Source organism: Narcine bancroftii, chromosome 7 (genome assembly GCF_036971445.1).
Source record: "Narcine bancroftii isolate sNarBan1 chromosome 7, sNarBan1.hap1, whole genome shotgun sequence".
NCBI lineage: Eukaryota > Metazoa > Chordata > Chondrichthyes > Torpediniformes > Narcinidae > Narcine > Narcine bancroftii.
The window spans coordinates 175,389,684-175,410,925 of NC_091475.1; the positions used below are offsets into that span (position 1 = coordinate 175,389,684).

The 21,242-nt window shown below is 44.6% G+C and overlaps 1 protein-coding gene across 6 annotated transcripts in view; it reads left to right on the plus strand.

The window, feature by feature from the left end:
* The window catches only part of sgcg (sarcoglycan, gamma), a 527,276-nt gene that overhangs the window by 347,488 nt on the left and 158,546 nt on the right, over nt 1-21,242 (plus strand). For all 6 annotated transcript variants that reach the window (XM_069891401.1, XM_069891398.1, XM_069891400.1 and 3 more), the window contains one exon: nt 3,545-3,646. In XM_069891401.1, coding sequence (XP_069747502.1) covers nt 3,545-3,646 — 102 coding nt within the window. The remainder of the gene's footprint in view (nt 1-3,544; nt 3,647-21,242) is intronic.

Genomic DNA, 21,242 nt, shown 5'->3' on the forward strand with positions numbered 1-21,242 from the left:
CCGCTTAACCACTCTTCTGTCAATGCACATACAAGTATCTGTCCCGAAATACCATGGACTCTTAGCACTTGTGCAGCACCATGTCAAAGGCCATTCGAAAATTCAGGTAAACCACATCCACCAAATCCTGGAGGTTTGTTAGGCCAGATTTCCCCTTCAGGAAACCATGCTGACTTCAACCTATTTTACTTGTGCCTCCAAGTACACTGAAATCTCGTCCTTAATAATAGGTCTTACCAACCACCCAAGTCCAGGTCACTGGCCTATAGTTTCCTGTCATCAGCCTTCCTCCTTTCTTAAAGAGTGGAGTGACATTTGAAATGTTCTAATCCTCCGGAACCATTCCAGAATCTAGTAATTCCCAAAAGACCACTGCCAAAGCTCCACAATTTCTTCAGCTACCTCTTTCAAAACCTGGGGCTGTAGTTCATCCAATTCAGGGGATTTATCCACCTTCAGACCTTTCAACTTTCACAGCACCTTTTTCTTGGCAATGTCAACACACACAACTTGACACACTCGAACTTCTGACAGTCTGCTGGTGACTTCCACAGAGAAGACAGACACAAAATACATTAATTTTGCTGCCTTTTCTTAGTTCCCCCATTACTATCTCCCCAGTGTTGTTTTCCAATGGTTCAATGTTCATCCTCACCTCTCTTTTGCTCTTTATGTACAGAACAATTATTTCACATCCTCTTTTATGTTGCTGTCTAACTTGCCTACATATTTTATCTTTTCTCTCCTTATTAATTTTTAGTGGCCTTCTGTTGACTTTTAAAAGCTTCCCAATCCTCTTGTTTCCCACTAATTTTTTTGCCATACTGTACCCTTTTCTTTTTATGCTGTCTTTAACCTCCCTTGTCAGCCACAGTTGCCTCATCCTTTAGAACTTTTTTTTTTATCCTTGGGATGAATTTTACCTCTCCCTTCCAAGTTAATCTCAGAAAATCCAACCACTGCTGCTCTACTGTCATTCCTATTAGTGTCTACTTCCAATCAACTGGCCAGTTCCTCCTTCATACCTCTAAGAGTACTGGCAAAGTGACACTTCTGATTTTAGTTTCTCCCTCTCATCGCTGCCTCCTGTGGGTTCCTTCACTTTCAGCTCCCTTATTAACTCTGGTTCTTTACACAGCATCCAATCCAGAATTGCCATTTTCCTGGTTGGCTTAGCCAAAAACTGTTCTAAAATGCCATCCAGAGGACATTCTAGAAACTCCTTCTCATGGGATCCAGCGCCAACCTGATTTTCCCTCCATATTGAAATCCCCCATGATTATTATACCATTTCTGTTTTTTCATGACTTTTTTTATCTCCCACTATAGTTTGCACACCTTACCCTAGCTACTGTTTGGAAACCAGAATAGAATTCCCATTAGTTTCTTCATTCTACCCACAGGGATTCTATATCTTCTGAACCAATGTGTCCTCTTTTCAAAGATTTGATTCAATTTTTTACGAACAGAACCATCCCATCCTCCTCCACCCCCAACCTTTCTGCCTCTATATCTTTGGATGTTTAGTTCCCCGCTGGGATCTTCTTTCAGCTTTGTCTCAGTGATGGCCACAATGCCGTACCTGCCAATTTCCAGTTGCTCTGCAAGATCATCCACCTTATTTCTTATACTGTGGGCATTTAAATACAAAACCTTTGATGAATCACCCTTTTCACATTGTTTCCACAGTACCCCAAGTTAAATCTTTAATCGTACACTTGAAATTTTGCCCTATCAACTGTTTGTCCTTTCTCTCAATCTCACTACTTGTGCATTATCTGTCCTCTCATTCCCATGCCAGACTAGTTGAAATCCTCCGCAAAAGTTCTAGCAAACCTGCCATCCAGGATATTGATCCCCCAATAATTCAGGTGCAATCTATCCTTTTTGTACAGATCATACTTTCCCCAGAAGAGATCCAAATGAACCACAAATATGAACCCCTGCACCAATTCTTCAGCCCCATATTCATCTGCCACAGCTTCCTATTCCTGCCATTGCTGATGGAGCATGAAAACAGCTCGAATGATTTCCCACCAATATTACAATTATAACCTACATGATAGGTTCCTAGAGAATTGTCCAATGAGAAATACAAGCCACATGCACCTATTTTAGAATCTAAATTTTAGAAAAATAAGTAGTTATTGAAATGTACAAGATTCTGAAAGACCATAACAGATTATATGCCGTTGTATGGGATGATTCGTGTATAGGATGACCCCAAGAATTTCCACGCTTAAATTTAGCACTTACTGCTGACCAGTGTATACTGTTAAAAGCAAATCACAATATTTTAAAAACAAATGATTATTTAAGGTTTAAATGTTGTTTGGATATCTTGAAATAAATATCCTGTAACAGGCCACTTAAAATCACACTGGGCACATGGACTACGCAGAGGAGCTCTGAGATTTTGCAAATAACTAATGGGGCATGCGCGGGATTGCGTCACAGCCACCATGGTGATGGTGTGAGACTTCATCGTCAAGGTACTGATTTTATGGTGATTTAAAAATATTTTCAATGATCGCCCTTTACGATGGCATATACGGTAAATATTAAGAAAGTATACCTTGCCAGGGAAATCTAGAACAAAGATGCGTGGTGTGGAGATAGAGGCCATTTAGGAATGATATGTGGGAAGTATTATTCAATCTCAGATGGTGAGACCCTCCAGACTTCTCTCAGGAGCAGAAGAATAATCTTCATAAGGAACTCAATGGGCTGGGCAGCATGAGTGGGAGAAAGGGGGAGGGGAGGCTTTGACTGATGTAGTTTTGGCCTGAAATGTCGTCCCCCCTGCTAATACTGCTCATCTTTCCGGGTTCCTCGAGCAGATTGTCTGTTACTTGGCATTTCAATACACTGAAGGCTGAGATAGTTCAGTGGTGATATGAATATGTAACTGCCAATGGGTAGCTGGCTCATCCCCCACTGGTGACTGGCTCCCTGGTAACTCTTCCCCTCGTGACCCTGGAATAAAGGTCGACCTCCCTCTCCCTGTCCTCAGTTGAGCACATGGAGTCAGGCCAGCTACAAATCTAAAATATAATAAAGCCTGTCGTTCCTCACTATACTGTTTTGGAGTCATTGATAGAGTCTATCACATTCTGATTAAGGATTTCAGCACAGAATGTCAACCATTTATATTCTTCTACTGCTACTGTTTATCCTGCTGAGTTCCTCCAGCAGATCGTGTTTGGGTTTTTGAGAAATATAGAAATCAAACCCATAATCTTGTTAAGTGGTGGGTCCGGCTTAAGGAGACTAAAGGCCTACTGCTATTTTGTACTTCCTCAAATTTTTAAGACGTGCGATTGTAAAGTTTGATAAATCTCCACTTGTTGATTTCTTTGCTGTTGATGTTCAATACAGGATCTTTATTATTCAGATGCAGTCGCCAGTGGTTTGACAGCCATGAGAGGGCTGGACATTAACTATGTTTAGAAATTTCACTGGTTCGCTGCTGTTGCTTCACAGCTATGGTTTTGAAATTTGGTGCGCAGTCCAGTTATTTAATTTATATTTTATTTCCATATAGGATGGAATGGGACACCTGAGAGTTACGGAAAATGGGATTCGACTGGAGGGAGAGTCGGAGTTTCTTTTCCCATTGTACGCCAAAGAAATTCGGTCCAGAATGGTAGGTAATGAGAAGCAAGTAACTTGTATAGAATTTCAGTGAAGCAAGAATATTTAACACTATGAATTATTAAGGAATGTGGTGTGAAATGTCAAGTATTTTAATGACCAGTGAATAACTTTCATTGTTTACTGTCAGAATTCAACAACAAAAGCTTGTCTTTACATCAGAATTAATTTCAAGATATATTACTTCTGCAAATTCCTAAGCATGAAGTCCACTTCGGGTGTTCTGGGATGCAGTAAAAGCAAATGCGATATTCTGTCTGTTAATGGGGTTTTAATAGAGTGTATATTAGGGAATCCCAGAGGGTTTCAGGGGACGAGTCCGTGAGGCGGATTGCATCGTCGAGCTTTGCTTTGAGGTTTGCCTGGAAGTTTCCTCTCACTTCGTCTGACTGCAGGTTTCCAACATTGAATCTCTTTCTGGGGGCTTTACTGTTCCTGGGCTTTGGCTTGAAGTGAAGGTTGAGCTTGCAGCGAACCAGCCGGTGGTCAGTGTGGCATTCCGCGCTGGGCATGACCCTGGTGTGGAGCACATCTCGTTGGCCTCTTTCTCGCACCAGGACGTACATACTGAAATCCACTGAAGAGGTACTGGGCTTCTCCTCAAGGAAAAACAAGGACTGGTTCGACGATAACAGCCAGGAAATCCAGGAGCTGCTGGCAAAGAAGCGAGCTGCCCACCAGGCTCACCTTACAAAGCCGTCCTGTCCAGAGAAGAAACAAGCCTTCCGTCGCGCATGCAGCCATCTTCAGCGCAAACTCCGGGAGATCCAAAATGAGTGGTGGACTAGCCTCGCCAAGCGAACCCAGCTCAGCGCGGACATTGGCGACTTCAGGGGTTTCTACGAGGCTCTAAAGGCTGTGTACGGCCCCTCACCCCAGGTCCAAAGCCCGCTGCACAGCTCAGACGGCAAAGTCCTCCTCAGCGACAAGATCTCCATCCTCAACCGATGGTCAGAACACTTACAATCTCTTTTCAGTGCCAAACACTCAGTCCAAGATTCCGCCCTGCTCCAGCTCCCTCAACAGCCCCTAAGGCTAGAGCTGGATGAGGTCCTCACCCAGGATGAGACATATAAAGCAATCGAACAACTGAAAAGTGGCAAAGCAGCAGGTATGGATGGAATCCCCCCAGAGGTCTGGAAGGTTGGCGGCAAAACTCTGCATGTCAAACTGCATGAGTTTTTCAAGCTTTGTTGGGACCAAGGAAAACTGCCTCAGGACCTTCGTGATGCCATCATTATCACCCTGTTCAAAAACGAGGTGAGAAATCAGACTGCTCAAACTACAGGGGAATCACGCTGCTCTCCATTGCAGGAAAAATCTTCGCTAGGATTCTCCTAAATAGAATAATACCTAGTGTCACCGAGAATATTCTCCCAGAATCACAGTGCGGCTTTCGCGCAAACAGAGGAAGTACTGACATGGTCTTTGCCCTCAGACAGCTCCAAGTAAAGTGCAGAGAACAAAACAAAGGACTCTACATCACCTTTGTTGACCTCACCAAAGCCTTCGACACTATGAGCAGGAAAGGGCTTTGGCAAATACTAGAGCGCATCGGATGCCCCTCAAAGTTCCTCAACATGGTTATCCAACTGCACGAAAACCAACAAGGTCGGGTCAGATACAGCAATGAGCCCTCTGAACCCTTCTCCATTAACAATGGCGTGAAGCAAGGCTGTGTTCTCGCACCAACCCTCTTTTCAATCTTCTTCAGCATGATGCTGAACCAAGCCATGAAAGACCTCAACAATGAAGATGCTGTTTACATCCGGTACCGCACGGATGGCAGTCTCTTCAATCTGAGGCGCCTGCAAGCTCACACCAAGACACAAGAGAAACTTGTCCGTGAACTACTCTTTGCTGACGATGCCGCTTCAGTTGCCCATTCAGAGCCAGCTCTTCAGCGCTTGACGTCCTGTTTTGCGGAAACTGCCAAAATGTTTGGCCTGGAAGTCAGCCTGAAGAAAACGGAGGTCCTCCATCAGCCAGCTCCCCACCATGACTACCAGCACCCCCACATCTCCATCGGGCACACAAAACTCAAAACGGTCAACCAGTTTACCTATCTCGGCTGCACCATTTCATCAGATGCAAGGATCGACAATGAGATAGACAACAGACTTGCCAAGGCAAATAGCACCTTTGGAAGACTACACAAAAGAGTCTGTAAAAACAACCAACTGAAAAACCTCACAAAGATAAGCGTATACAGAGCTGTTGTCATACCTACACTCCTGTTCGGCTCCGAATCATGGGTCCTCTACCGGCATCACCTACGGCTCCTAGAACGCTTCCTCCAGCGTTGTCTCCGCTCCATCCTCAACATTCATTGGAGCGCTTTCATCCCTAACATCGAAGTACTCGAGATGGCAGAGGCCGACAGCATCGAGTCCACGCTGCTGAAGATCCAGCTGCGCTGGGTGGGTCACGTCTCCAGAATGGAGGACCATCGCCTTCCCAAGATCGTGTTATATGGCGAGCTCTCCACTGGCCACCGTGACAGAGGTGCACCAAAGAAGAGGTACAAGGACTGCCTAAAGAAATCTCTTGGTGCCTGCCACATTGACCACCGCCAGTGGGCTGATATCGCCTCAAACCGTGCATCTTGGCGCCTCACAGTTTGGCGGGCAGCAACCTCCTTTGAAGAAGACCGCAGAGCCCACCTCACTGACAAAAGACAAAGGAGGAAAAACCCAACACCCAACCCCAACCAACCAATTTTCCCCTGCAACTGCTGCAACCGTGTCTGCCTGTCCCGCATCGGACTTGTCAGCCACAATCGAGCCTGCAGCTGACGTGGACATTTACCCCCTCCATAAATCTTCGTCCGCGAAGCCAAGCCAAAGAAGAAGAACATTAGGGAATGAGGTATGCTTTAAGATGCTTCATGAAAAGTAATAATGCCTTCATAATCGTCCAAATTACTGTTGATGAGTTTAGTGTCCAAAAACTGAACCAGCCCATATCAAATTCTCCTCTACCGCTCATTTACTGGCTACATTAAATTTTTAACTTTAAGCAATGAAATGGTCAAAGAAGGAATGGATGTTGGCCATTTGGATGCTTGAGCCCGTTCTACCATTCCTGATGAAGGCTTTTGGCCTGAAATGTTGACTAGCCAGAATTCACTAAGTCTAAGGGAGCTAGCAACATTAATTGCAGGTGATGATGGTGGAGGGTCACTATGTTGGTGGTTAGGAGCCATTGCACAATCTTCTCTTCCCTTCAGTGATGATCAGTTGCAATTGTCCCTTTTTTCCCGTCAGTCTTTCCATTCTCAGATTTATGAGCTCAATTTGCAATCCCTCATGGGTGCTTCAAAGTGAAAAGCCAGAAAGTCTCTGCAGTGCAGTCACCTGAGAGTTCTTACCCAGCCATTTTGCTAATGCGTTCCTTCCTGGCAAGTTGATTGAGTGAGGGACAATGCAATCAATCTGAGGGAGCCAGGGAACAGAGTGGCATCCACATCAATGACTGCAAGTGCCTCTTCACCCATGGTCGTTGCTGCTGAAGTCAGAGCAGCAGAAAGCAACTGACCGACATGGAGTCCCAGAATGTGACCTGTGTGCCTGTGTGGATCAACTGATGGGCGTATTTACAGATATCTTTAATCTCTCCATGCAACAGGCTGTCATTCCCACTTGCATTAAGGAAGTTACCATCATACCAGTACCAAGGGTAAGCATAATAACAGGCCTAAATGACTACTGGCCAGTAGCTTTACATCCCTGCTGGTGCTTTAAGAATGGCCACAGCTCACATCAACAACTGCCTCCCAGATTGACCCACTTCAATTTGCCTGTTTTCCAAACAGGTCCATAGCACACCCCATCTCCCTAGCTCTCCATTAGCCCTAGAACACGTGGATGCCAAGGACTCTCATGTTAGAAGACTGTTCATAGCAACAGCACTTCCTTCAATACCATAGTCCCGAGCAAACTCATTCCCAAAGTTCAGGATCTGGGCCTCAGTGGCCCCCTCTGGAAATAGATCTTTGACTTCCTGTCCAACAGAGTCCAATCTGTGAATAACATAATAATCACACTCAACACCAGCATTCCATGTGGATGTGTGCTCAGACCACACTATACTCCCTCTACACCCATGATCAGAATTTATCCTGAACATGTCAAGAAATTTGTTGGTTAGTGGGAGCATTACACTGCAAATATGGCTATCAATCACATTTAGAAACAGTGTGCAAGAATATAGGATAAAGTGAGGTAGCGCCTGTGGTTCATTGTCCATTCAGAAATCTGATGGCAGAGGGGAAGAAGCTGTTCTTTTGCTGCTGGGTTTTCATCTTTAGGCTCCTGCACCATTTACCTGATGGTAGCAAAGTGAAGAGGGCATGGCCTGGGTGGTAGGGGTCCTTGAGAATAGATGGGCTACTTTCTTTGGACGCCGCCTTTTGTAAATGTCCACGACGGGTGCCCATGATGTCACAGGCCAGGTTAACAAGTTTGTAGTTTTCTTCCTGTCCTGTGCATTGGCATCTTCATACCAGACAATGATGCGACCAGATAGAATGCTCTCCATGGCACACCTGAAGTGAGTTTTCAGTGGTATACCAAATGGTGGCAGCCAAATACTGTTTCAATTCCATCCTCAAATTTGTTGATGGCCTCATTGGACATCAAATAATAATAAGACAGAATATAAGGAGGAAATTGAAAGTCAAGTGATTAGATAGCAACCTCTCTTTCAACAAGAAAGAGATGATCATTGACTTCGAGAGAGGGGCAGAGTCCACACCCCTTCCCACACTAATGCTGCTGAAGTGGAGAGAGTAGATTCAAGTTCTTAGGAATAAACATCTCCAATGAACTGACCTGAACCAAGCATATTTCCATGACAGCTAGGAAAGCACCAAAACCTCAACTGAGTAAGTTTGTCATGTCCCTCACGTACCTTCACAGGTTTGCAAGAACACAATCGAAAACATGGATTCGTTAGTGCGGTCTGGAAGCTGCTCTGCTCAAGGTTGAATGAATGCAGCTCAGAACATTACGCAAACTTCTCACCCCTCCATGGACTCCATCTACAGGGCCCTCCATAATGTTTGGAACAAAGACACTTTTTTTCCCCCTTATTTGCACCTGTACTCCACAGTTTTAAGTTTGTAATCAAACAATTTACATGTTTGATTTTATTCAAAGTTATTTGTGTACATTTTGGTTTGACCTTGTAGAAATTGAGCACTTTTTATGCATAGTTCCCCATTTCAGGGGAAAATAATGTTTGGGACATTTGGCTTCACAGGTATTTGTGTGTTCTCAGTTATGTTTATTTGCTTCATTAGAGCAGGTATAAGAGAGCTTGACTTGCTTCTCAGCTTCTGATCACCTTTGTAGCCTGTAGTTGCCATTTTTCTACACGAGGACCAGAGTTGGGCCAATGAAAGTCAAAGATGCCGTTATGAGGCTGAAAAACATGAATAAAACAGTGCGAAGCATCTCCCAACCCTTAGGATTACCAAAATCTACAATTTGGAGCTTCATTTAGAAGAAAGAATGCACTGGTGAGCTCAGTAATTGCAAAAGGACTGATAGGCCAAGGAAGATCTCCACTGCTGATGACAGGAGAATTCTCATCATAAAGAAGAAAAATCCCCCAAATCCTGTCCAATAGATCAGAAACACTCTTCAGGAGTCAGGTGTAGATGTGGCGATGACTACTATCTGCAGAAGGCTTCATGAACAGAAACACAGAGGCTACTCTGCAAGATGTAAACCACTAGTCAGCCACAGAAACAGGATGGCCAGATTACAGTTTGCCAAGAGATATAAAGGAACTGCCCAAGATTCAAAGCATACTATCTCATCTGTGAAACATGGTGGTGGGATGTTTTGACCTGACATGTGTAGCTGCCGCAGGTATGGGTGCACTTATCTTCATTGATGATGTAACTGCTGATGGCAGGAACAAAATGAATTCTGAGCTCCGTAGAAACATGTTATCTGCTCAAGTTCAACCAAATGCCTCCAAACACATTGGGCGGTCCTTCATCCTGCTAAAGCAACAAGAGAATTTTTCAAAGCTAAAAACTGGAAAATTCTTGAATGGCCAAATCAATCACCCAAACTAAATCTCATTGAACACATGGCCTGTTTCCGCTCCGTAAATGATTATATGTGTTCCATATGCTGAAGAGAAAACATAAGGGGGAAAACCCCCGAAACAAGCAGGAGATGAAAGTGGCTGCAGTAGATGCATATCAGAGCATCACCAGAGAAGATATTCAACATCTGGTGATGTCTATGAATCACAGACTCAAAGCATTCATTGCATGCAAGGGATGTGCAACAAAGTACTAAACATGACTAATATACAGTACTCACATTTGCTATATCCCAAATATTATGGTGCCCTGAAATGAGGGGGGCGATGTATAAAAAGGGTTGTAATTTCTACGTGGTCAAACCAAAATGTACACAAATTCCCTTTAATAAAACCTGGCATGTCCACTTTAATCACATGTGAATCATTTGATTACAAATTTAAAATTGTGGAACATAGGGGCAAATAAAGGAGAAAAAAAAAGTCTCTCCTAAAATAAAGGAGGGCAATGTATATTTCCTGCAACCTGGAAAAAGCAGCCAATGTGGTGAAAGATGGTGAATGCACTCTCTTCTCCCTCCTCCCATCAAGGAGAAGGCTGAAGAGTATGAAACCATATATCACCAAGCTTAAAGACCAAGCTTGGTCGGGCTCCTGAATGAACCCCACAACCGTCATAATGCTCTTGCCTTGTGCTAATTGATCTTTATTCATTGTAACCCTGTTCTCTGTTTTTCTGTTAATGCAAGAACGTTCTTGGAAGAACTCTTCTCACTATACCAAGCATGACAATGAAACTTAAATTGAAAAAGGGCACTAGAATGGCATGTCAATCACCAGCAGTGGAATGGAAATTTTCAGATCTATCTGGCTGAAGGTTTGATTTTTTTTTGTAGGTGCAATGGGGTTAGACTGTTTGTGTGCAGCCAAATGCTCTACGTGAGCAGAATTTCAGTGTCTTCATTTTATGCAGAAACGCAGTGAAGTTTAATTTTTTACAACGTGCCTAGTCCGCAAACCACATCTGAGGAATGATCCCACTGGGATTACAGCTTCCATGAACAAAGAACAACAGGTGCAAAAGAGACACTTTGCTTTGGAGAAACATTGTTTCTCTTTTACTCCAAGCATATTAGATTTCAAATGAGCGTATACTCTGACAGCCCATTTCTCATGGCCAACGTTGTCAGTCTCCACTGCAAAAATACATACTGCAGACTGGAGTGGATCTCATGAAATTATTCAGCTTGGAAACACTGAATGGGAAAGGCCAAATAAATGACGATGCTTTGGATTTTCTGTCAGATGAAAGTGCTTTAGAGGATTTTCAGAGGGGAGGAAGGGTAAGTGTGGAGCGCTGAGGTCGCAGTAAGCAATCACAAACTCAAAAGACTGAACAACAGGCTTTATTCCAGTAAAAGTCTGAACACCAGTTCAAGCCTTAGTGGCTCAGGAGGGGCCAGCTCAGGTCTATATTCAGGTCGGCTGATTGACAGCCGGCCAGGTGGAGTCAGCCCCTTAGGTGGTCTTCCTGCAGGTACAGAGATCGCCCCCTGCAGTAGGTTGGTGGTTGTATCGCAACAGTAAGATAAGTAGTTATTTCTGAAATTAAGTCTAGATGTCCATCTGCTTTCTGACTGAAACTTGCTGGGAAATAGAATTGATCAAATTGACCTTGTAAATGCAGATGAGTCAAACTGTCAAAAAGTGATTTTCATGTTCAAGTTTATTCTCATCTGACTGCACATAGACAACCAGACCAAACAGTGTTTCTCTGGACCACAGTGTGCAAACATACATAGCACGTAATAATCACAAACACTATATAAATATGAGGGCAGACCGACGTTCAGGTCGGTGGCTGTCAGCCTTGTCTAGCATGGTTCTGATGTTCCAGCATGCTAGCTTGAGTTTGTGAGCATCTTTTGAGGGGGAGGACGTGGAGGGGGAGGACGTGGAGGGGGAGGACGTGGAGGGGGAGGACGTGGAGGGGGAGGACGTGGACCTGTCCTCGGGCCTGCGCAAAGGAGCTTTTAGGTGGAGTGCAGTGCGCGCAGTACTGGCCCCACCCTTTACACCCATGGTTCGTGTGCCGTGGCCGAGCAAGCTGGGACGTGGCAGCGAGGTCCTTGGGTCGTAGGTTTTATATCGGAGTGGCCTTCTCCTATGCAGGTTTCTTACCCGGGCTGGAGGGGCCTGCCTCCCCTCCTAGATGCCCTCATTGCACATGAACTCCTCAGACTTGACATCGACATAGCCGCTCTCAGTGAAGTCCGCCTGGCAGATGTAGGCAGCCTCCAAGAACGCGGCGCGGGCTACACACTCTACTGGTCTGGCAAGCCTTCGGATGAACAACGCCTATCTAGTGTAGGCTTCATGGTCAAGAGCTTCATTGCCTCCAAACTCGAAAACCTTCCGACAGGCCTCTCGGACCGAATCATGTCCATGCGACTCCCACTTCAAAACAAGCGTCACACCACCCTCATCAGTGTCTATGCTCCAACCGTCCAGGCGGAACCAGCAGAAAAGGACAAGTTCTACACCGACCTGCGCAACCTCATCCAACGTACCCCTACAGCCGACAAGGTTGTCATCCTGGGCGACTTCAACGCTCGTGTCGGCAAAGACTCAGAAACCTGGCCAGGAATCCTGGGCAAGCATGGCGTCGGCAAGTGCAACGACAATGGGCGCCTCCTGTTGGAGCTCTGCGCAGAACAGCGACTTGTCATTACAAACACCTTTTTTCAGCAGAGGGACAGCCTTAAGACCACCTGGATGCATCCCCGATCCAAACACTGGCACCTCCTGGACTACATCCTGGTGCGAGAAAGTGACAAACGAGATATGCTCCACACCAGGGTCATGCCTAGCGCGGAATGCCACACTGACCACCGGCTGGTTCGCTGCAAGCTCAACCTTCACTTCAAGCCAAAGCCCAGGAACAATAAAGCCCCCAGAAAGAGGTTCAATGTTGGAAACCTGCAGTCAGACGAAGCGAGAGGAAACTTCCAGGCAAACCTCAAAGCAAAGCTCGACGATGCAACCTGCCTCACGGACCCGTCCCCTGAAACCCTCTGGGATCAGTTGAAGACTACCATACTGCAATCCACTGAAGAGGTACTGGGCTTCTCCTCCAGGAAAAACAAGGACTGGTTTGACGAAAACAGCCAGGAAATCCAGGAGCTGCTGGCAAAGAAGCGAGCTGCCCACCAGGCTCACCTTACAAAGCCGTCCTGTCCAGAGAAGAAACAAGCCTTCCGTCGTGCATGCAGCCATCTTCAGCGCAAACTCCGGGAGATCCAAAATGAGTGGTGGACTAGCCTCGCCAAACGAACCCAGCTCAGCGCGGACATTGGCGACTTCAGGGGTTTCTACGAGGCTCTAAAGGCTGTGTACGGCCCCTCACCCCAAGTCCAAAGCCCGCTGCGCAGCTCAGACGGCAAAGTCCTCCTCAGCGACAAGATCTCCATCCTCAACCGATGGTCAGAACACTTCCAATCTCTTTTCAGTGCCAACCGCTCAGTCCAAGATTCCGCCTTACTCCAGCTCCCTCCACAGCCCCTAAGGCTAGAGCTGGATGAGGTTCCCACCCTGGATGAGACATATAAGGCAATCGAACAACTGAAAAGTGGCAAAGCAGCAGGTATGGATGGAATCCCCCCAGAAGTCTGGAAGGCTAGCGGCAAAACTCTGCATGCCAAACTGCATGAGTATTTCAAGCTTTGTTGGGACCAAGGTAAACTGCCTCAGGATCTTCGTGATGCCACCATCATCACCCTGTACAAAAACAAAGGCGAGAAATCAGACTGCTCAAACTACAGGGGAATCACGCTGCTCTCCATTGCAGGCAAAATCTTCGCTAGGATTCTACTAAATAGAATAATACCTAGTGTCGCCGAGAATATTCTCCCAGAATCACAGTGCGGCTTTCGCGCAAAAAGAGGAACCACTGACATGGTCTTTGCCCTCAGACAGCTCCAAGAAAAGTGCAGAGAACAAAACAAAGGACTCTACATCACCTTTGTTGACCTCACCAAAGCCTTCGACACCGTGAGCAGGAAAGGGCTTTGGCAAATACTAGAGCGCATCGGATGTCCCCCAAAGTTCCTCAACATGATTATCCAACTGCACGAAAACCAACAAGGTCGGGTCAGATACAGCAATGAGCTCTCTGAACCCTTCTCCATTAACAATGGCGTGAAGCAAGGCTGTGTTCTCGCACCAACCCTCTTTTCAATCTTCTTCAGCATGATGCTGAACCAAGCCATGAAAGACCCCAACAATGAAGACGCTGTTTACATCCGGTACCGCACGGATGGCAGTCTCTTCAATCTGAGGAGCCTGCAAGCTCACACCAAGACACAAGAGAAACTTGTCCGTGAACTACTCTTTGCAGACGATGCCGCTTTAGTTGCCCATTCAGAGCCAGCTCTTCAGCGCTTGACGTCCTGCTTTGCGGAAACTGCCAAAATGTTTGGCCTGGAAGTCAGCCTGAAGAAAACTGAGGTCCTCCATCAGCCAGCTCCCCACCATGACTACCAGCCCCCCCACATCTCCATCGGGCACACAAAACTCAAAACGGTCAACCAGTTTACCTATCTCGGCTGCACCATTTCATCAGATGCAAGGATCGACAATGAGATAGACAACAGACTCACCAAGGCAAATAGCGCCTTTGGAAGACTACACAAAAGAGTCTGGAAAAACAACCAACTGAAAAACCTCACAAAGATAAGCGTATACAGAGCCGTTGTCATACCCACACTCCTGTTCGGCTCCGAATCATGGGTCCTCTACCGGCACCACCTACGGCTCCTAGAACGCTTCCACCAGCGTTGTCTCCGCTCCATCCTCAACATCCATTGGAGCGCTTACATCCCTAACGTCGAAGTACTCGAGATGGCAGAGGTCGACAGCATCGAGTCCACGCTGCTGAAGATCCAGCTGCGCTGGATGGGTCACGTCTCCAGAATGGAGGACCATCGCCTTCCCAAGATCGTGTTATATGGCGAGCTCTCCACTGGCCACCGTGACAGAGGTGCACCAAAGAAAAGGTACAAGGACTGCCTAAAGAAATCTCTTGGTGCCTGCCACATTGACCACCGCCAGTGGGCTGATAACGCCTCAAACCGTGCATCTTGGCGCCTCACAGTTTGGCGGGCAGCAACCTCCTTTGAAGAAGACCGCAGAGCCCACCTCACTGACAAAAGACAAAGGAGGAAAAACCCAACACCCAACCCGTCTGCCTGTCCCGCATCGGACTTGTCAGCCACAAACGAGCCTACAGCTGACGTGGACTTTTTACCCCCTCCATAAATCTTCGTCCGCGAAGCCAAGCCAAAGAAAGATATAAATATGCATAAATTCACTCCGTTTTATTCAGAAGAGTCTCAAGGTTACAGAATACCATTCATCAATTTCACAGCCTATAGGAAGAAGCTCTTTCCCAGCCTGGCAGTAGGTCAAGGATCCTGTGTGATAGAGGTAGGGATCCTCAATAATTCTTTGAGCCCTATTTAAGCAGCGCTGCAGTGAATATCATCAATAGAGGAAAGAGAGACCCAGTGATCTTTTCAGAGATCTTTATACAGTGAATATTGGGTCAGGTATAAAGATGGTTATTAGTCCAGCTTGGGTCAGGTTCAAATAGGCTCAGGTCAGGTTATATTTTAACTTTATCCCAAGCAGGCCTCCACTCCAACACAGATCAGCAATTAAAATCCAGGTTGTGCATTTCTAATCCAAATAGTTTGAAAGCTCTCCTCTCCCCTCTCCTGTCTAGACACCTTTCCAATCAAATGCCAACGTTAATTTCTAAATCATGATTAACCTATAACATTTTCTCAGCATGAAACATTCTCTGATGGTATAAGGTTTATGACTTTTTAAACACATTTAGCAAGGGTACCTGGAGTTCCATAGTCATTTTCATGAATAAATATATGCAGCTGTTGGAAATGAAGATCTTTATTCAAGTAGCTCAACAAAATAGTATTTCTGCACTTTGAATCTTTTAGCTTTGTCTTTTTTATTATCTTGCCATTGAAGTTGAGGTCCTTTCCTGTGCACCTAATGCCAAGTAAAAGACAGATGAATGTGTCTGGTGTTCAGACTAAAGAGAGATAGCTTTGAAATGAATGTAATATATTCATGAAACAATTAAAATCCTTTTTGTATTCAGAGTTTTGCAATTATAATTAGAGAATAATCGACCTCTTGGGTGAGTTACATTGATAGATTGACTGTCATCTTGGAAAGTTTGGTACTTAATCGTAGACCACTTCCTCAGTTAATCAGTTCCAATTTAAACTCTAATTTTCACACATGGCATTTAATCTATTAATAAATACTGCATGGGTCACTCATTCCCAACATACGTTAATATCTGTAGATTTCACATGTTGTTCACGTTTGCCTGGTTCATCAGCCATTCCCACTGCATTCCAACCACAGCTATGCCCCATTCCTGCTATAACTTGAGAAATATCAGGGGTTTGTTCATTTATCTTGTAGCATTCCAGAATGCACTAAAATGTGCTGGTTCTCTAATATCCATGCTCCCCTCCCCTCTGGTTTGGAGCATCCATGGAATATGCCGAGATTATTCTGCATGTTCCTCCCTAGGTGTTGCATCCTTCATGAATTACATGGATTCCATTCTTTTGTTTCCCTGCAAACATGGGAGTTGGACATCAGTGGCAACCCAATGCTCATAGAAACATAGAAGATAGGAGCAGGAGTAGGTAATTCGAGCCTGCTCCGCCATTTAACGAGATCATAGCTGATCTTAAAGTTCAGTACCCCGTCCCCGCCTTCTCTCCGTAACCTTTAATACTGAAGAAATAGATCTAATTCCCTCGTAAATATATTTAATGAACCTGCCTCTACTGCTCTCTGTGGCAATGAATTCCACAGATTCACCACCCTCTGCTCAGACCGCTTTCCCCCCCCCCCCCCCCACCCCCAGCTTGTGCTGTGGTCTTACCCATGGATGGCCTGCAGCCACAAATAGCCGTGCATGACTTTAGTGCCTGATCAAGGTTTTAGGCATTAAAGCAAAGCAGTTTACTTTCTGTACTGAAAGACTTATGCCTCCACTATAATGTTTTTTTTAAATTCTGAGCTGCAGTCCTCCTTGAGCTTTGGACAATAGAAGATGGAACACACTATCAGACTGATTTACATTAGTTATACTTCTCTTGAAATGACATTCCAAACACAAGTGGCATTCTTTTCTGCTTTTAATGAATAAATGTCTGTGGAAATGAGGAGAGGGCGCAAATGAAAAATGAACAACAATGTTCCATCCCCATCCTTTCCTTAATTGGTTTACATTTATCGTCATAAGTTCTGAGGTATAGTGGGAAAGTTCACGTTGCAAGCAGTCCAGATAGTCATCCTATGCATAGCACAGGAGTAAAAATACATTGCTGGCTGTAGAGCCACACAGAGAGATCAGATAGAATGGAGCATTGGCAACATTATTTACCAGATGGAAATATGAAAGTCTGAAGATGCTGTGATTGTAATAAAGCACAGAAACGCTGACGGAGCTCAGCAGGTCTTGCAGTGTCATTTGGAAGATATATTACCGATATTTCAGACCTGAGGCTTACCTGAAGGGCTCAGGCCAAAAACATCAGTAATCTATATTTTTCTCCAATGGACTCTGCAAGGCCTGTGGAGTCCCTTCAGCATTTCTGTCTTTTTACCAACCTATTTCACTTCTGCAAAATTCATTCGGGAACCTGATAGCAGTGGGAATGAATCTTCCCTTGAATATGGAGATGCAGGAATATAATGCTGCCTTTCCCCAAGCCCACCATCATCACTACCACTCGTTTCTCTTCTTGGGTAAATGCCCCTGTCAGTGCCTGCAGAGAATACACAAATGTCAAAGGATGACACCTCGGACATCTTCTGCTTTAACTCCAGCTGCAGGTTAGGAGATGGCTACATCTAGATTAATTGTCTCAGACATTCAAACTGACACATGGGAGCACTCAGTCTGAACATAAGCTCCTCACTTGCCAGGAAGGCGCATCAGCCGCTGCACTTCCTGAGAAGACTGAAGCGGGCAAGGCTACCAGGTACCATCGTGCCAACCTTCTTTTTAATATATTTATATTAATTTGTGAGAGAGTAATACATTTTTCTATCGAGGGCGTCCTGGCGAGCTGCATCACAGTGTAGTGTGGTTGCAGCAGAGGTCAATCCAAAGGACCATAAGAGTGGCAGAGAGGATCACTGGAGTATCCTTCCACCTCCATCAATATGGTCTATCAGGATCATTGTCTGAAGAGGGTGCACAAAATTAATTAGGAACCCCCTACTTGCCACACATAGCATTTTTCAGCTGCTCCCATTGGGAAAGAAATACAGGCGAATCAGCCAGCACCACCAGGCTGAGGAACAGCTTATTCCTGCGGGCAGGGAGGATGCTGAATGACCAAAGGAACAGCACACACTAAGCATCCGAGTCTCTCATATTTACGAAACAATATTTGTTTATTTGTATATATGAATATGTATTGTTGGTCTGTATGTGTGTTATGTCTGGTTGTGTATCTTTGTGTTTTTGCACCGAGGACTGGAGAACGCTGTTTCATCAGGTTGTACTTGTGCAATCAGATGACACCAAACTTGACTTGAAACATGCTATCCATGCTTTGATAGTATCAAAAACTTTTAAAAATTGTCATTTTGCATAAGCAATGGTTGCAGAGGAATGTTGTAACTTTAGCCCCTATTTTGGACTTTCTTTCCCTCTCTGTCTTACCCTACTGCTTCTGAATTTCACTCCTGAAGGCAATCCAGGAACATCCCGTGCAAACAATTTGCACATTGCTCATTATATTTACTTTCAACTGCTTTTATTTTAGCAAACCTTCAAAATCTTCCTTCCATATTCCCATTAAATTATGTTGTACCAGAGTCCTTCCAATTAATTCTATAGGTTTCTCCTGCTCCCACTCGCTGTAAAAAAAACTACTGATTGTTATAAAAATCTCTCTGGTTCACAAATCTCCTTCAAATGAGGAACTCTGCCATCCTGGCCTGGTCTGGCCCACAAATGACCACTAATATGGTTACATTTTTTTTTGCAATGCCCTTTTTTTTAAAGCTTTGCGCTTGCTCCCTAAGCACTGTATTGAAACAGAGAAAGGAAGTCACTAAATGGCCTGAATGAACATCAAATTCAGTGGTCTCCTCCATAGTGGAGAGACTGGACGGAGTCTGGGAGACCGCTTCATTGAGCACCTCAGCTCTGTCCGTCACAATAATGGGGATCTCCTAGTGGCCACCCATTTCAGTTTCCCACCCCATCCCCTTGCCAACATGTCTGTCCATGGTCTCATGCACTGCCAGACTGAGGAGAAACTGCACCTCCAACCATATGGGATTAAAATTGACTTCTCCAGTTTCAATTAGCCCACCCCCCCCCCATATCTCTGTGTCTCCTTTCCTTTAGCTCTCTCTCGCTCTCTTCCCTTTTCCTCTGCTTCCTTTCCCCCTCCTTTCACTGAGCCAACATCACCCCCAATCAATTCTCACTTTTTCTCTCTCCTGTCCTCCTGTCTATGGTCTATACTCCTCCCCCCGTCTTTTCTTTCCTTCTCGACAGCCTATTAGCTCAGCATCCAAATTTAGAGGTGTCCCACAGAGAAGTTAAATAGCATCCAGACAATGTACCAAACTCCTCCATCGCAATCCCTACATGTATCTGGGAAGGCCACTGGTGTACACAATGGTATGCAGTTGGGAGTGAGTATATGCACCTGGAAGTTCACAACATTGATTCCAGACCCAAGGGCAAGGAAGTTTCCTTTTTGTCACCTTCAATCACCCTTCTTCAGCTAATGAACCACTGCTCCTTCATACGGAATAAAACCTGGAAGGAATTAAACGTCCATTGCCGTCTCGTCTGTCAGCTTCAGGCAAAGTCGATGGCCCAAGTTTTGTAAGTTCTATTATTGAAGATGTTCATTTATGTATGTCTAAGATTGAATCAGAGTATAGATAACAATATTTTGGGAGTAAGAATTATAAGCATGTCAGTCATTGACTCTTAAGTGCTGGTTGCTTCATTCAGAGTGCAAGGAGAATTGTATAGAGTTATATAGTGCAACTATATACTCAATTTTCTATGTGTCTTCAGAGGAGTTATGGGGTTTGAACAAAGGGACATTACTTCCGAAGGCTAAATCTGTCCATGTTGTTTTCACCTCCTCTTCCCAATCACCAAATCGAGCCACAAACTCCCAACTTAGAGTTTTGGCATCTCAACATGGACCAATAATGTTGGAGACACCTTTTCCCTCTGGAGCTCTAAAAGGGCCATGGCAACTGATACTGGCATTGTATCTCTGACATCTCAAATTATCTGAATTTGGATTTCTTTTCAGTCTCTGAAATGACAGCTAATTTCATTCATGCCTCTTCTTCCTGGTATAGCATTGGCCTATTCAAACAGCCGCAGGCTTTATTCCTCCCTGCTGCACTGGCTACAGTTTACTCACTGTTTCCTCTCACATTCCTTTTCTTGTTGACCATTCAGGATAATACATACACAAAACTGTGTGGTGGAATTCCTAATTTCAGGCATTCTGTCCATAGTGGTGATGTGTTACTCTGGATAGAAATAACATTACTTCAAGTTCCTTGATATTCAGAGTCATCCAGACCCCTAGAGAGAGAAAGATGCAGATTGCACACTGAAAATGTAAATTTCTACTTGAGAGAAAGTGATAGGCATGAGCTGTTTTGTTCTATTTTAAAGCAATGACTAGGTTCGCAGAAATCTTTTGTTCTGGGTTATATCAATGTTTGTGCTATTGTTAGAGAAAATATTCTTTAAAATAAATGTTTCAAACTTGCAATAACCAGGAAAATCTGCAATGGGCCTAACAACTTCAATAAGGAATCAATGCACGAACAGCAGCTTGGTTTCACTGCAGGAACCTGAGAGAATAAAGTACACAGCTGCATTTTTTAAGCTTCATCCATAGGGGATGACTTAAACCCTTGCTTGGAAAATGCATGCATGATGTCAGGAAATTACTGTGATTACCGCATGGGAGTTTGATCCTATTCTCCAGATCTACGAGATGAGAACAAAAAATAGAGCAATTGATTCCACATTTTGAAATAAGAGAAAATTGTGAATGGATAATGGTGAATTTAAATTTTCCCCAGCCATGATGATCAACCTGAGAGTTTGGCACAGAGGTACTTGGATTTAAACATGCTAAATTCAATAAAAGTTCATTTAATGTTTCTCCAACTTCCATGTGAAGCAGTAAATCTGAAATTAACTTTGTGCTCAGTTTGAAGTTGACTATCATGGTCCCCTTTTCATTTCAGGGAGCAAAAATATTGATCTGAAATTTTAGCTTCTCCCTTCATGAATGCAAAGTATATTGTCATCGTCTCTTTCTATCCCTCACTATTACGAGGGTTTTCCTTCCAGATAAACTATTGTAGCATTCAGCATTTTATTTGTGGCCACTTTGATTATTTGTTTTCCA